The sequence below is a fragment of the Cucurbita moschata genome, unplaced genomic scaffold, assembly GCF_002738365.1.
Source record: "Cucurbita moschata cultivar Rifu unplaced genomic scaffold, Cmos_1.0 Cmo_Scf00017, whole genome shotgun sequence".
Taxonomy (NCBI): domain Eukaryota; kingdom Viridiplantae; phylum Streptophyta; class Magnoliopsida; order Cucurbitales; family Cucurbitaceae; genus Cucurbita; species Cucurbita moschata.
Genome location: NW_019268533.1, coordinates 2,013,409 through 2,026,535, shown reverse-complemented (window position 1 = coordinate 2,026,535; position 13,127 = coordinate 2,013,409). Strand labels below are relative to the sequence as shown.

At 33.7% G+C, this 13,127-nt stretch overlaps 1 protein-coding gene across 1 annotated transcript; it reads left to right on the top strand.

Annotated features, from left to right (window-relative positions):
• The first annotated feature begins 8,767 nt into the window (after window positions 1-8,767).
• Window positions 8,768-13,075, top strand: LOC111455628 (probable protein phosphatase 2C 60). Its single transcript, XM_023097368.1, has 4 exons — window positions 8,768-10,035; window positions 10,341-10,708; window positions 12,216-12,452; window positions 12,817-13,075. The coding sequence occupies exons 1-4, from the start codon at window positions 9,723-9,725 to the stop codon at window positions 13,063-13,065; spliced, it is 1,167 nt and encodes a 388-aa protein (XP_022953136.1). The 5' UTR covers window positions 8,768-9,722; the 3' UTR covers window positions 13,066-13,075.
• Window positions 13,076-13,127: the final 52 nt, after the last annotated feature.

Sequence of the window (13,127 nt, the reverse complement as noted above, 5' to 3'; positions counted from 1 at the left end):
AATGGTCCCCTTACGCAATTGAGTCGGGGCACTAATCATGTCAAAACCTCCTCTCGAGCAAATTAATGAAGTTGGTTCTGAGTACACTGATGATCCATGAAATGCTCCTGAACAAAGTATCGAAAGAACTCACACTACACAATGTGTTTCGAAGTTCGCAAGTAAATAAGTTGAAGAGACAGTTCAATCGTAGCCAAACCGACTGCGATCACATAGAGTGATCCCCACAACAGCTAAAAGTAGCTAGAGTCGGTTTTGGACACAATTTTCTAAGTTCGTAATTAATTTCTAAAAATAAAAACAAATTTTCTATAAAAATTTTAAAAAAATTAATAATTTAGACTAATTTGATAATAATTTAAATTATAAAAATTATATTTGTATTTTTACAATTTTGTGTCTAATCTAATTAAATATTTATTATTATATGTGTTATTTTATATTTACAACATTATTTAATAATTACATGCCAAGTCATTATCACCAAAATTTGAGTTTGACTAGAAAAATTCCTATTATTATTTATATAAATATATATATATATATATATATATATATATATATATATATATATAATGAAAATATGTGCATAAGATCCAAAGTTTATTTTTATTATTCCTTTTGAGTGGCAGATTCATTTCCAAGCAAGGACAAGGGGAAGTGAGTATTAATGTGTGACATTTTACCAAACACTTTATTTAGTCAATATTATTTAATTTAATAATTATTTAGTTTTTTAATTAAAAAAATCTAATATCTTATAAGTCGCGAATTTTCTATATCAGTAATTTGATTTTTTGTCGATATATAAATATTAACGATAATAAAATAAAATAAAATAATCCACGAAATGTCATTGCCACAAAAACGCTATTAATGCCATGTTTGCATATAAAAAATATCTTAATCGTTAAACATATGATATTATTAAATAAATAAATATCGTGACGTTTTTGTTAAATAACTCTGTTCATATATGATGAAAACGTTCGTAAAGTTTTTACAAATTAATTGATTACCAAATTTGGAGAAGTTTTTACCACTACGGTGAGTTCGTGCAAGATCTAGTAAAAAAACTCGATACATAAATGTTGATGATACTATCAAAAAAATTTAAGTTATTTTCAGCTAAATTTCACGTATTCTAACGAAAAATCACAACTACGTCACAGTAATAAATATCTACTAATTTTTTTCACCTTCCCAAAATGAAGGAAGTCGTTTTCAATCATTTTCAAGTACATAAAATGCACCGCACAATAAATCACAAACAAAGACACAAAGGTAGCTCCTCTCAGCTTTTTCCGATACAATGCACCTGCATCTAAAAAAAAATCATGATAAAAAAATTTATTATCGAGAATCTCCGAACTTCATTATTTTTTTTTTTTTTTTTTTTTTTTTTTTGAGACTGGTTCGAGATTTTGTTCTTATATGAAGTTTGGAGATTTTTTAAAATATTATTTTGGTGTCCACGATTTGAGTTGGTTGAATTGGTAACCCGAGTAACCCAAATAAAGTTCACAACTCAACGGTTAAATTATAATTTTCTTTTATAATTACTTTTAAAAACTATATTTATTTACGAACATGTTAGTTAATAACTAAAATCCACTCAAATGTAACATTTACATGTCACAACTCATCTGTTACAAACTTTAAATATTCTTAATATTTTAAAATGTAGGGCTGAGTTGGTCGTTGACCCAACTAAAAAATGTCAACCCAATCCCGACGAAAACATTTTAACCTAAACTTAAATATAACTAATTTTCAAAGGGTCACGACATATAAATCTCTCTCAAATTAATTAAATTTTGACATTAATTATTCATTTTAAATAAATGATCGATTTTGAAGGCATCAGTTTTATTCAAGAAGGTCACCTTTTCTCTTCAAATTTTCTTTGCCCTTTCAGCCATTGAAAAAGCCGTTTAATATATAATATATAATATATTTTTCATCCACAAAATTATTATTCATTAATATATAAATTATCACAATTATTTTTAGATGATGTAAGAGCTAATTATTTTTAAAATAAGAACCAAAAATATTATTTTTTAATATGATTCGTTTTTTTAAGTATTTTTAACACGTGATTTTGTGTAATTTTAATTTTTGTCATATTTTAAAATTTTATGTGACAATAAATCGAGACCATATCTGAATGAGAGTGATTTGAAGAGTACGATTAAGAAAAAGATTAAAAAAATTGATAGTCGCTATCTGTACCAACAAGATGCATATTCATTCTCGATTATTCAATCCTAGGAACTTTATAATTAAGTAAGTTCTACTTACAGCAATTCTATGTTGGGTAACCTCATATGCCAGAGAATGTCTGGGTCATTAGGTGCCCGTAAAATTAAAATATCCATTTAAAAAAAAAAATACTTCTTAAAATTTCCCAGAAAAACGATTATTTTGCGTCCATCATGCATATTGATTTCATGAACAAACGTCTTTTTTTATTTTATTATAAAATATTGAAGCGATAACGGACGTATTTGAAATGAATAAATTGAAAAATAAGTCTATAATATTTACAAATATATTAGAATAAAATTATTAAATTGAGTACGACAGACAATATGATGGGTTTGAAAAATAATTATTTTATTTTATTTTATTTATTTATTTATTTTAGGATAAGAAAACGTGAATAATTTTAAACCATATGCTATTGTTACATCAAAATGATTGATTGGACATTTATTTCATATGGTCGGTAGGATTCGTATCTTTTTTTTCCCTGGCTTCATTTATTGGTTTTCTTGCCTCTCGTATTTTTTTCAAGATAATTTTTTTAAAAAATTACCGACTTTTAAAAGTAAGGTGTACCTTGTTGATATAGATAACAATTATTTTTTTTTTATGTATTTTCGTAATTTCATATTTCAAGATCACGTACATATATCCCTCGACATCACATGCTTACAAGCTTCACTTTAATTTGTCCCCGAGTCACATCAAACAGTAAGAGATTGTGTTTTGGTGAATAAACTACTAACTACTATCTCAAAGTTTTATGAGTGGATTATAACAGCCCAAGCCTTCACACACATGAGTGTGCCAACGCCAACGAGAACGATGGGCCCCTAAGGAAGGTGGATCTCTGTTGAAGAGGGGAACAAAACATTTTTTTTTATAAGGATGTGAAAACATGTCGGTAACATACATATTTTAAAACCGTTGAGTCAGAGTGAACAATATCTATCAGCGGTGGGTTTGAGCTGTTACGTTAGTCTTCCAATTTGAAGGGAGGACAATTGTCCACCTACGTCTCTTCTACTCGACATCGATGGCTAAGCCAAACCCACTCGAACCCACGATTTGGATAGTGTTATAGCTTTGAATGAATAATATCGGAATTAGAGGCCTACATTTTCCTCTCGTGGAAGCTTTTCTCGTCTCATTCACACCCATCAACGATATTCTTTGCCTCAACTTTTAGTGGTCATTGCTCAAATCATTAGAAACAGCCAAATTCTGTGGCTGTCATGAAAATGGGAAAAGGAATCGATTCCATTGAGACAGTCAGCCGCCGCCGCCCGCCGGCTTTAATGCACGTCCGGCGGTGGCGACCGCGACTTTGGGCTTTGATTTGCTGCTTTTCTGGTAAACGTGCCTTTCATCCCCGGCGGCGCCACGATTTAAAACTTTTCTTTAATTCATTGTCTTTGTCTTAGTCCATATCAAGAGTTGAAAGTAACCTAGCACGAAAGCTCTAATACAGAGCTTTCAAGTTGGGGAGTGTAACAGCTCAGGTTTACTGTTGGAAGATATTGTCTTCTTTGGGCTTTCTCTTTCGGGTTTCCGTTCAACGTTTTTAACACTCGTTCATGTGGGGTAGACACGAAAACGCTCATTACTTTCTCTAATTGACGTGGGACCCTACCAAAGCCACCCCCTTCGGGGTCTAACGTCCGTATTCCCCTCAAGGTTTTTAACACGCATTTGCTAGTGAGAGGTTTAAACACCCTTAATAAAGAGTGTTTCGTTCTCCTCCCCAGTTGATATGAATATCTCACAATTCACCCCTTCAGGATCGAGTGTCCTTGTTGGCACTCATTCCTTTCTTCAAACGACGTGGAACCCCACCAAATCTACCCCTTTGGGGTCCAACGTTCTTACTGGCACACTGCATCATGTCTACCCCTTTCAAAAAACAGCCTCCTCGCAGGTACATCGTCCGATATCTAGGCCTGACACCATTTGTAACAGTCCAGACTCACTGCTAGCCTACAGTATTATTCTATTTGGGCTTTCACTCTTGGGCTTCCCCTCAAAGTTTTTAAAACAGCAGAGGTTCCACGTGGTTATAAAGAATGTTTCATTTTCCTCCTCAATCGATATGAGATCTCGCAGGGAGGGCCCATCCTAGTAGGTCGTCAATTATCATGCATGTTACGACTTGTTGGCTCTCATTCCTTTCTCGAATCGATGTGGGACCCCCACAAAATCTACCTCATTCGAGGCCCAACGTCCTTATTAGTACATCACATTGTGTTTATCCCTTTTCGGAGAACAGCCTCCCCGCAGGTACATCACCGATGTCTAGTTCTGATACCATTTATAACCGTCCAAGCCCACCACTACCATATATTGTTCTATTTGAGCTTTTCCTTTCGGGCTTCCTCTCAACGTTTTTAAAATGCATCTACAAAGGAGAGTTTCCACACCCTTATAAAGAGTGTTTCATTCTCCTCCTCAATCGATACAGAATCTCGCAGGGAGGGTCCATCCAATACAGTAGGTCGTAAATTGTTAGGCATGTTGCGACTATACACATAGTCATTGTAACAGCTCGTTGTTCTATAAACAGGAAAAGTCCGCTCGCTCGTACGAGAGGCATGCAATTCTTACCCGTGCGCAACACGACGACGCACCATAGCTGTAAAAATCAAAGGGCAGGGAGGGAGGGAGGGACCATAGATGAGCTGTTTGATCAGAAGAACGAGTCCATACCATTGCTCATTTCTGAACCAAAATCAATCCTCTGCAAATTTCTGAAACCAACCAATTGTAGACCCAGTTCCCCACTGTGTTTCTGTAAGACGACGGGTCCATATGGATCGTACCACCTTTGACGACCTGTCGTCCTTCCTTTACCGTCTTCCTACTTCCTACTTCTCTTCATCTCCACTTATCCATAGCCGCCCTGCATTGTGGGCCATTCATCTCACCGCTGCTCTTTAAAAGCTTCACAAACCACACGTCGGTTGAAGAGTGGAACGAAACATTCTTTTTAACGGTATAAAAACCTTTTATAGAAGATGCGTATTAACAACTTGAGCTGACGGCATTATGTAACTGGCCGAAGCGGACTATATGTGTGAGTTGTTACAAATAGTATCAGAGCTGGGTATCGAGGGGTTTGCCTGCAAGGACGCTGAGCTCTGGGAGGGGTCGATTGTGAGATCCCTGATCGGAGAGGGGAATTAGTGTCAACGAGGACACTAGACTTCAAATGGGGTAAATTCTTAGATCTCATGTTCGTTGGAGAGGGGAACGAACCATTTTTTTTAACGGTGTGGAAACCTCTCATAGCACATGCGTTTTTTACAACGTTAGCTTACTACATTACGTAACTGGTCGAAGCGGACAATATCGGCTAGCGGTGTAGAGAAACTATATATATATATATATATATTTTTTTTAAATAAAGGTTAATTATGTTAATGTTATTTTTTAAAGATATAATTTTACGACCCTTAACTGCGGCTTGACTCCTTTCTCTGGAGCCATTTAACAAATTATACCCTTTATTCCATACTTTAGTCACTTTTGACTATACCTTTGAGGCTCACCGTTCTTTGTTCGATATATTCCTCACTTATAAACTCATGATCTTCACTAAATTAACCAACGTGAGACTTACTCCCAGTAACAATCTCAAAAGTTAAAATTCTCCATCCATGTAAAAAAAAAAACCTAAAACTTGATTTTGTATTTTTTTTTTGTTGTACTAAATAAAATTAAACGATAATTTTATTATTATTGACCCGACTTTGACAAAATTTGTATTTAATTCAATATCTATATATATATATATATATATAAAGGAGGGAAGATTTCAACGTTGAGAAATGTAAATTCAAATCATGTTTTAAAGTATCGTTTTAGTTGAAAAGTGAAATAGGAGACTCTTTTCGGAGAGAGTACGTACAACTTGTCGTGTTTGATTTTTATTATTTATCATTAAGGACGATAATATTTGAATTTTAGAAACGGTTCCATTAATAGTTGAATATATTGACTAAAAAATTCATTTAACTTAATTTAAATGATGGTGAATATCACACGTAAGAGTAACTTTAGCGTTAAAATATTTATATTATATTTATTATTTTAGATGAAAATGTGCCTTCATTTACAGATTTTTATCCTTTTTTTGCAATTTGTTTATTTAATAACAAGAGACGACTTGCCAAATTGAGATTTGACGTCTACTCAATCAAACAATCAAAAAGTCAGATATTCAAAATTTTCAAATCTATTTCATAAATTAAAAATTAAAAAAATCGTAAAATATTTTTTAAAAATTTAAAAATTTATTTATTGTTAGTATATAAACATAGCCACGTTTGAAAAGTGCTAGCTTTTAAAAATAATAATAATAGTTTTGAATGATAATAACTTTTTTATTTATTTTTAATTCAAGATATCTTTAATATATATATATATATATTTTAATTTAAAGTATTTGTAAATTTATGAATTTTTTTATAGATAAAATATAAAAATAATGAGTATTTTTATTAATTTAGCGAATTTGTTAAATATTATATAAATTTGGTTAGAAAAAAAAAAGTAAGAGGAGGTTTTTGTGGGCTTTAATTAATATATATATTAATTTAAAAAAAAAAGAAACTATAAATCCAATTAAATTCATACTATAGTTGGAATTTATCCAAACTTGGATGAGATTAATTATAATTTTTTAAATCTATAAAATAGGTGTTTACAAATACAAGAATACCTATGTACCCCTTAGCTTATATAATATAAGATCGTAATGTCAAAATTATACATAAATTGTAATTAATGTTACATTTATTTTTCGAACAGCAATTTGGCAAGTAATTGACTGAAATTAATTTAATACATTATTAAATGTTTTTTAATTTTTTTTTAAAAAAGAAAAGTGCTTGGCTATAAATTTAATACATAAATACATTGATGGATTAATATTACCTAGTAGGAAAGTAAAATGGAAGTGTAATAAACTATTTCGATTTATATACTTTTTAATTTTTTTAAACGAACGAATTTAAAAGTTTAAAAAATTTGTTCGAAATCTAAAAAAATAGGTGTTCATATAACACGACAACTCAAGTAATTCGAACTATACAAGACAGATCATAAAAGTTGAGTTGGGTTAAGTTTTTTGAAAAAATAAAATTCGGTTCGATATGCAAACTGACGTTTTTTAGTTGGATAGGACAATAATAGGGTTACCGGTTTAAAAAAATTAAAATATTTAATTGTTTCGATAATAAAGTTATTTTTTAAATAATAATAATAATAATAATAATAAAAGACTGATCTAACTCGAAAATAGAGGATTAAATTGGGTTATTTATTTTATTCGGGTTGCTTGAGTTACCAGCACAATAAACTCGAAATTTTGAGTTATTTTAAAAGATTTTTTATTTAACTCAACCAAACCTAACTCGTGGACACTATTATTTAAATGTATTAATGAAAATAAAATTTAATAATGTTTTTAGAATATAAAGTTTTATTTTTTTAATTCTTTATAATTTATCCCGTCGACAGTGCCTTTCTTTTGTCGCAACCGAACGCGTTCACACGTGGGTTTCAGTCCACGAAAGTTCCACTGTGGCGTCTGTCCAACCCAACCCCATCCATTTGACCAATTTTTTTTTTTTTTTTTTTTTTTTATTTTTAAATTTNTTTTTTTTTTTTTTTTTTTTTTTTAATTTTAAATTACTTATTTAATTTTAAATTTATTCTATTTGGTAACTTCAATACTTTTAAATATAAATAGATTATTAAACGTTAAAAATTATTTTAAAAATATTTAAATTTACTTAAAATTTTAATTGTGTTTTATAGGTCATTAACCTATTCCAACACTTTTTTTTTACAAATCACAAAGACATTATAATTAAAATTGAACATTAAAATTTAATTTTATGCTTCTTAAATCAATCAATTTAAAAATTGTTAAACATATTAAAAACATAATGTAAAATAAAAAATAAAAAATATACAAGATATTCTTAAAAGTTTAATAACCTATATTCTTAAAAAATATACCAGATATTTTAACACTTTTTTTAAATAAATCACAAAGACATTAAAATTAAAATTCAACGTTTAGAGTTTTATTATAACATAAAATTTAATTTTATACTTATTAAGTCAATTAATTTTAAAATTGTTAAACATATTAGAAATATAATATAATATAATATTAAAAATAAAAAATATTCCAGATATCCTTAAAAGTTTAATAACCGGTGATTATTAAAAATTCATTATACGTTTATAATTATATAATAATTTGCCCACATTATTATATAAAGAATAATTAAAAAAGACTCAAACTTAATTTAATGAAAAGAAAATAATGTGATTAATTATCTTAAAATGATATAAAATTAAAAAAAAAAATTGAAATCTTAATAATAAAAAAAGAATAAATATGGAAATTAGAGAAAAATAGAAAGAGGACAAAAATGGAAGCAGAATGGTGTGACGGGCAGGCCACGTTAAAACCAAAAATGCCACTTTCTTATAGGCCTTGGGGGAATGAATTGTCTCTGGATCTCTCTCAAACGCGTCTGTGTGCTGACTGTTCGCTAGGGACCCTCGCTTCGCTGGCCTCAAAAGTTATCTCTTGTCACTCTTTAACAGGGGACCGACCCCTCTCCTCCGTCTCCCCACCCACACCCTTCCGCCAGGGTCGCCTCCGCCCCCCATTTCAGCCACCACCCCCATCTTCTCCTCCTCCTCCTTCATTAAATCCCATCGAGGAGCAACCAAAAACCAGAACCCACCCAGATCTCCCTCTATATAACCTCTGCAATTCATCCCCCTCCTCAGATCTCCATAGTTTTCTTCTTCTTCTTCTTCTTCTTCTTCTTCGTCTTGTTCTTCTCGACTGTTCTTGAATTTCCTGGTATTTTTGTTTGTTTCCCTTCCCTTTTGGTTAAGTTTTTGACTGGTTCTATTGATTGGGGTTTTGGGTTTCCATTTCTGAATTTGAATCGTTTCTGGGTCTAATTTGTTGAATGTGAATTGGTAGGCTTGGTTCTAGATTGATGGTGTTTGTTCTGACCAATCCGTACAATAATCTGGTGGAGGAAGTGGGTTTGGCTTTGATCACTATTGTGTTTCAAAAACCTCTTTAATCTTCGACTTTGATTTCTTTTTCTCTGTTCATTGTTTGCGACCAGTAATTTGCCTGGGCTTTCTGCTTGGGATAAGAAACAGAGAGGGGTTTTGGAAAATATATCCTAGACCCCGATTGTTATGATTAGCAGAGGGATAAAGAATGGTCAATCCATTTGTGTGGTAATGTTTTCTCACTACATTATCTACGTTGTGTTTGGCTGAGAAAGACAAGGAATATAAAACAAGGGGGAAGAACAAAACCTTGTGCAATTGGAAATTCTGGGTTTAAAAAGAATCACTTAGGGGGAAGATTTTTGTTTTAGATGTGGAGGATTTGTTGGATGAGATGAGGGATGTTATCGGAGTTCATGGATTTCTTGAGGGCTTGTTTCCGACCGAGCTCCGATCGGTACGTGGCGGGGGATATCAAGGGGAGGCAGGACGGGCTGCTATGGTACAAAGATAGTGGACAACATTTGAATGGTGAGTTTTCAATGTCTGTGGTTCAAGCCAACAATTTGCTTGAAGATCAGAGCCAGGTTGAGTCAGGCAGTTTGAGCACACACGAGTCTGGCCCCAGAGGAACGTTTGTTGGTGTGTATGATGGCCATGGAGGCCCCGAGACTTCTCGGTATATCTGTGATCATCTCTTCCAGCATCTCAAGAGTGAGACATCTACTTTCTGCATCAATTCAAAACTCAGAAATTTCTTATTGCAGCTTTATATTTTCTGTTCATTCCTATTTGATCATGGAGGAAAAAAAAAAAAAAAAACTAGTTTATGGATCATTTAGAAGGTTCATGAGTTCACTTGGGTTTATGTTTACCAGGATAGAAGATTCTGCTTTGCACCTATAGTTTTCTGAATTAAAGTACTCACTTCATATGTGATAAAGGGAATATTTCTGTCATATCTGTTTGGGTGGATACATCATAGATGGTTGAAAATTTTGTTGATCTTTCTTCTGTAGGGTTTACTTCTGAGCAAGATTCAATGTCTGCGGATGTAATACGCAAGGCATTCCAAGCGACAGAAGATGGTTTTCTTTCAATAGTTCAAAGGCAATGGTCAACAAATCCTCAAATTGCAGCTGTTGGTTCATGCTGTCTAGTTGGTGTAATCTGTGATGGGACTCTCTATGTTGCAAATCTAGGTGATTCACGTGCTGTTTTGGGTAGAGTAGTGAAGGCGACTGGGGAGGTTCTCGCCGTTCAGTTATCGACAGAGCACAATGTTTCTAATGAGTCGGTGAGGCAAGAGCTGCAATCTTTACACCCTGAAGACTCAAAGATTGTGGTTCTAAAGCATAATGTTTGGCGAGTGAAGGGCATAATACAGGTTAGTTAGTACAGATCTTTGCACTTCTCTTGTATGTTACGAGTAATTGAATGGTCGGCTTTGTGTCTGCTTTCCCTTTCCTGTATTGCTCTTATTTTCTATAAGCCGAAGCATTGAACAAGTACAAGCAATGATTGAAATTTTCTTGTGCTAGCTGTTTCAACCAGCTATTTCCTGCTCTACACTTTGAGCAAATTAGAATACCTGGATTCTCTAACCTAAAGGGCACGCTAAGAATGAGTAGTCCTGTAAGATCCCACATCGGTTGGAGAGGAGAACAAAGCATTCCTTATAAGGGTGTGGAAACCTCTCCCTCGTAGCGTTTTAAAACCTTGAGGAGAAGCCTAGAAGGGAAAACCTAAATAGGACAATATCTGCTAGCGGTAGATTTGGGTTGTTACACACTGGTTCTTTGACTTTGAAAATTGACTCCTCCCTCATATTTTCATTAGCAGTTTAGTTAGAACAGACAGCCAATCCTTTGAAGTTACAGATTCAGTATCCTGCTGACTCCAGCTTGCCTTCAACTCCACACATTGTGCTTCCTTCTAGATATGTAATCAAGACTCATTTGGATTAATTTTGGAGGGAAAATGGAAGTAGCTCAGGATTTCGACCGCATGTTTCTGGTTTTGGTGTACTGTGGTTTAGAAAGAACATGAAACATTCTTTTGATGAGCAAAAATTAATAACTTTAGAGTTAATATGTGAGATCCTGCATCGGTTGGAGAGGAGAACGAAGTATTTTTTATTAGGGTGTGGAAACCTCGGAGACGTGTTTTAAAAACCTTGAAATGAACCCCAGAAGGGAAAATCCAAAGTGGACAATATTTACTAGCAGTGGGCTTGGAGTGTTACAAATGGTATCAGAGTTAGACATCGGGAGGTGTGCCAGCAAAGACGTTGGGCCTCCAAGGGGGGTGGATTGTAAGATCCCACATTGGTTGGAAAGGGGAACGAAATATTCCTTATAAGGATGTGAAAACCTTTAGCAGATACATTTTAAAACCTTGAGGGGAAACCTAAAAGGAAAAGCCCAAAAGATGACAATATCTGCTAGCGGTGAGCTTGGGTGTTACATAATAAAACTCGTACTTTTAAGGATCAAACTGTTTTCTGATAGCTCAATCATTATGCAATCTAAAAGTTAACCGGTGAGTGATAGTCATTTGCATCGAATGGAAACGGGCATCATTTCTCCCTAGTTAGCCAGTTATGGGAGAAAATAGCCATAACACCTCCTCCTTTCACTTTGGAGAAATTAGAATGTCAAAAGACAAGCCTTTCTTTTCTTCTTTCTGTTTCGGTTGTGTTTTGTAATTGACATTAGAGAGAAATGAATATGGCTGTTTTTATCATTGAACGGTATACACTAGCATGAGAGCTTGTCTAACTATCAATGCTTCACATAACTCTTAGACACATATCTGGAGAACATGCTTTCTTGTTCGGTCTATGGTTTAAATTCAATATGAGATTCTAATCTTCCAAGACTTTACCATTACAGATCTCCAGATCCATAGGCGATGTGTACTTGAAAAAAGCCGAGTTCAATAAAGAACCTCTGTATTTAAAGTTTCGAGTTCGGGAGCCCTTCATAAAGCCAATTTTGAGCTCTGAACCAGCCATTTCTGAGACCCAGTTGAAGCCAGATGATCAATTTATTATATTTGCATCAGATGGGTTGTGGGAGCACCTTAGCAACCAGGAAGCAGTCGATATAGTTCATAGCCATTCTCAAAGTGTGAGATTTCAATCTAAATTTTTTTGGTTCATCACCTTTTGCATTAAACAATCTATATGTGCTCATGACATGAGCAGCCTTGTCCATTGTGGTTTGAAGGAATGTTGCTTGAAGTATCTTGGATGGCTATCATGAACATGCATTCCACCTTTATTGTCTATAAATTTGCACCAACTGATTCTTAGATTAATGTGCATTGGCCATTGATTTTCACCTCTTATTTCCATGCTCTTTTGACTCTGATACCAAGGACTGAGTTATAAATTTGCACCGTTCTATCCTTTCCTATAGTGTCATTACATGACCATTTTGTGGGTAACAGGAGAGAGAAGCTAAGATCATGTTTCACTTGTGCTTTTTGCAGGGAAGTGCAAGAAGACTGGTCAGAGCTGCTCTCCAACTAGCTGCAAAGAAAAGAGAAATGAGGTACTCAGATTTGAAGAAGATTGACCGGGGTGTTCGTCGCCATTTCCACGACGACATCACCGTGGTGGTTGTGTTTCTCGATACAAATCTGCTCTTCAAAGCCAGTAACACAAAGAGCTCGAGTGTCTCGCTACGAGGGGGTGGAGTCAACCGCCTTCCTAACTCTCTAGTCAAAACACCCAAGTAGAACATGAAAATCCCTGATTGAAGGAATTGGTATGGATCTTTTACCGTATTCCCCACCCCCCC

Excerpts from the sequence above, each read along its gene's own strand:
- LOC111455628 (XM_023097368.1), top strand. The coding sequence starts at position 9,723 with ATGTTATCGGAGTTCATGGATTTCTTGAGGGCTTGTTTCCGACCGAGC. Across the intron at positions 10,709-12,215 it reads GAGTGAAGGGCATAATACAG|ATCTCCAGATCCATAGGCGA; the intron begins GTTAGTTAGTAC and ends TTACCATTACAG. Across the intron at positions 12,453-12,816 it reads TTCATAGCCATTCTCAAAGT|GGAAGTGCAAGAAGACTGGT; the intron begins GTGAGATTTCAA and ends TGCTTTTTGCAG.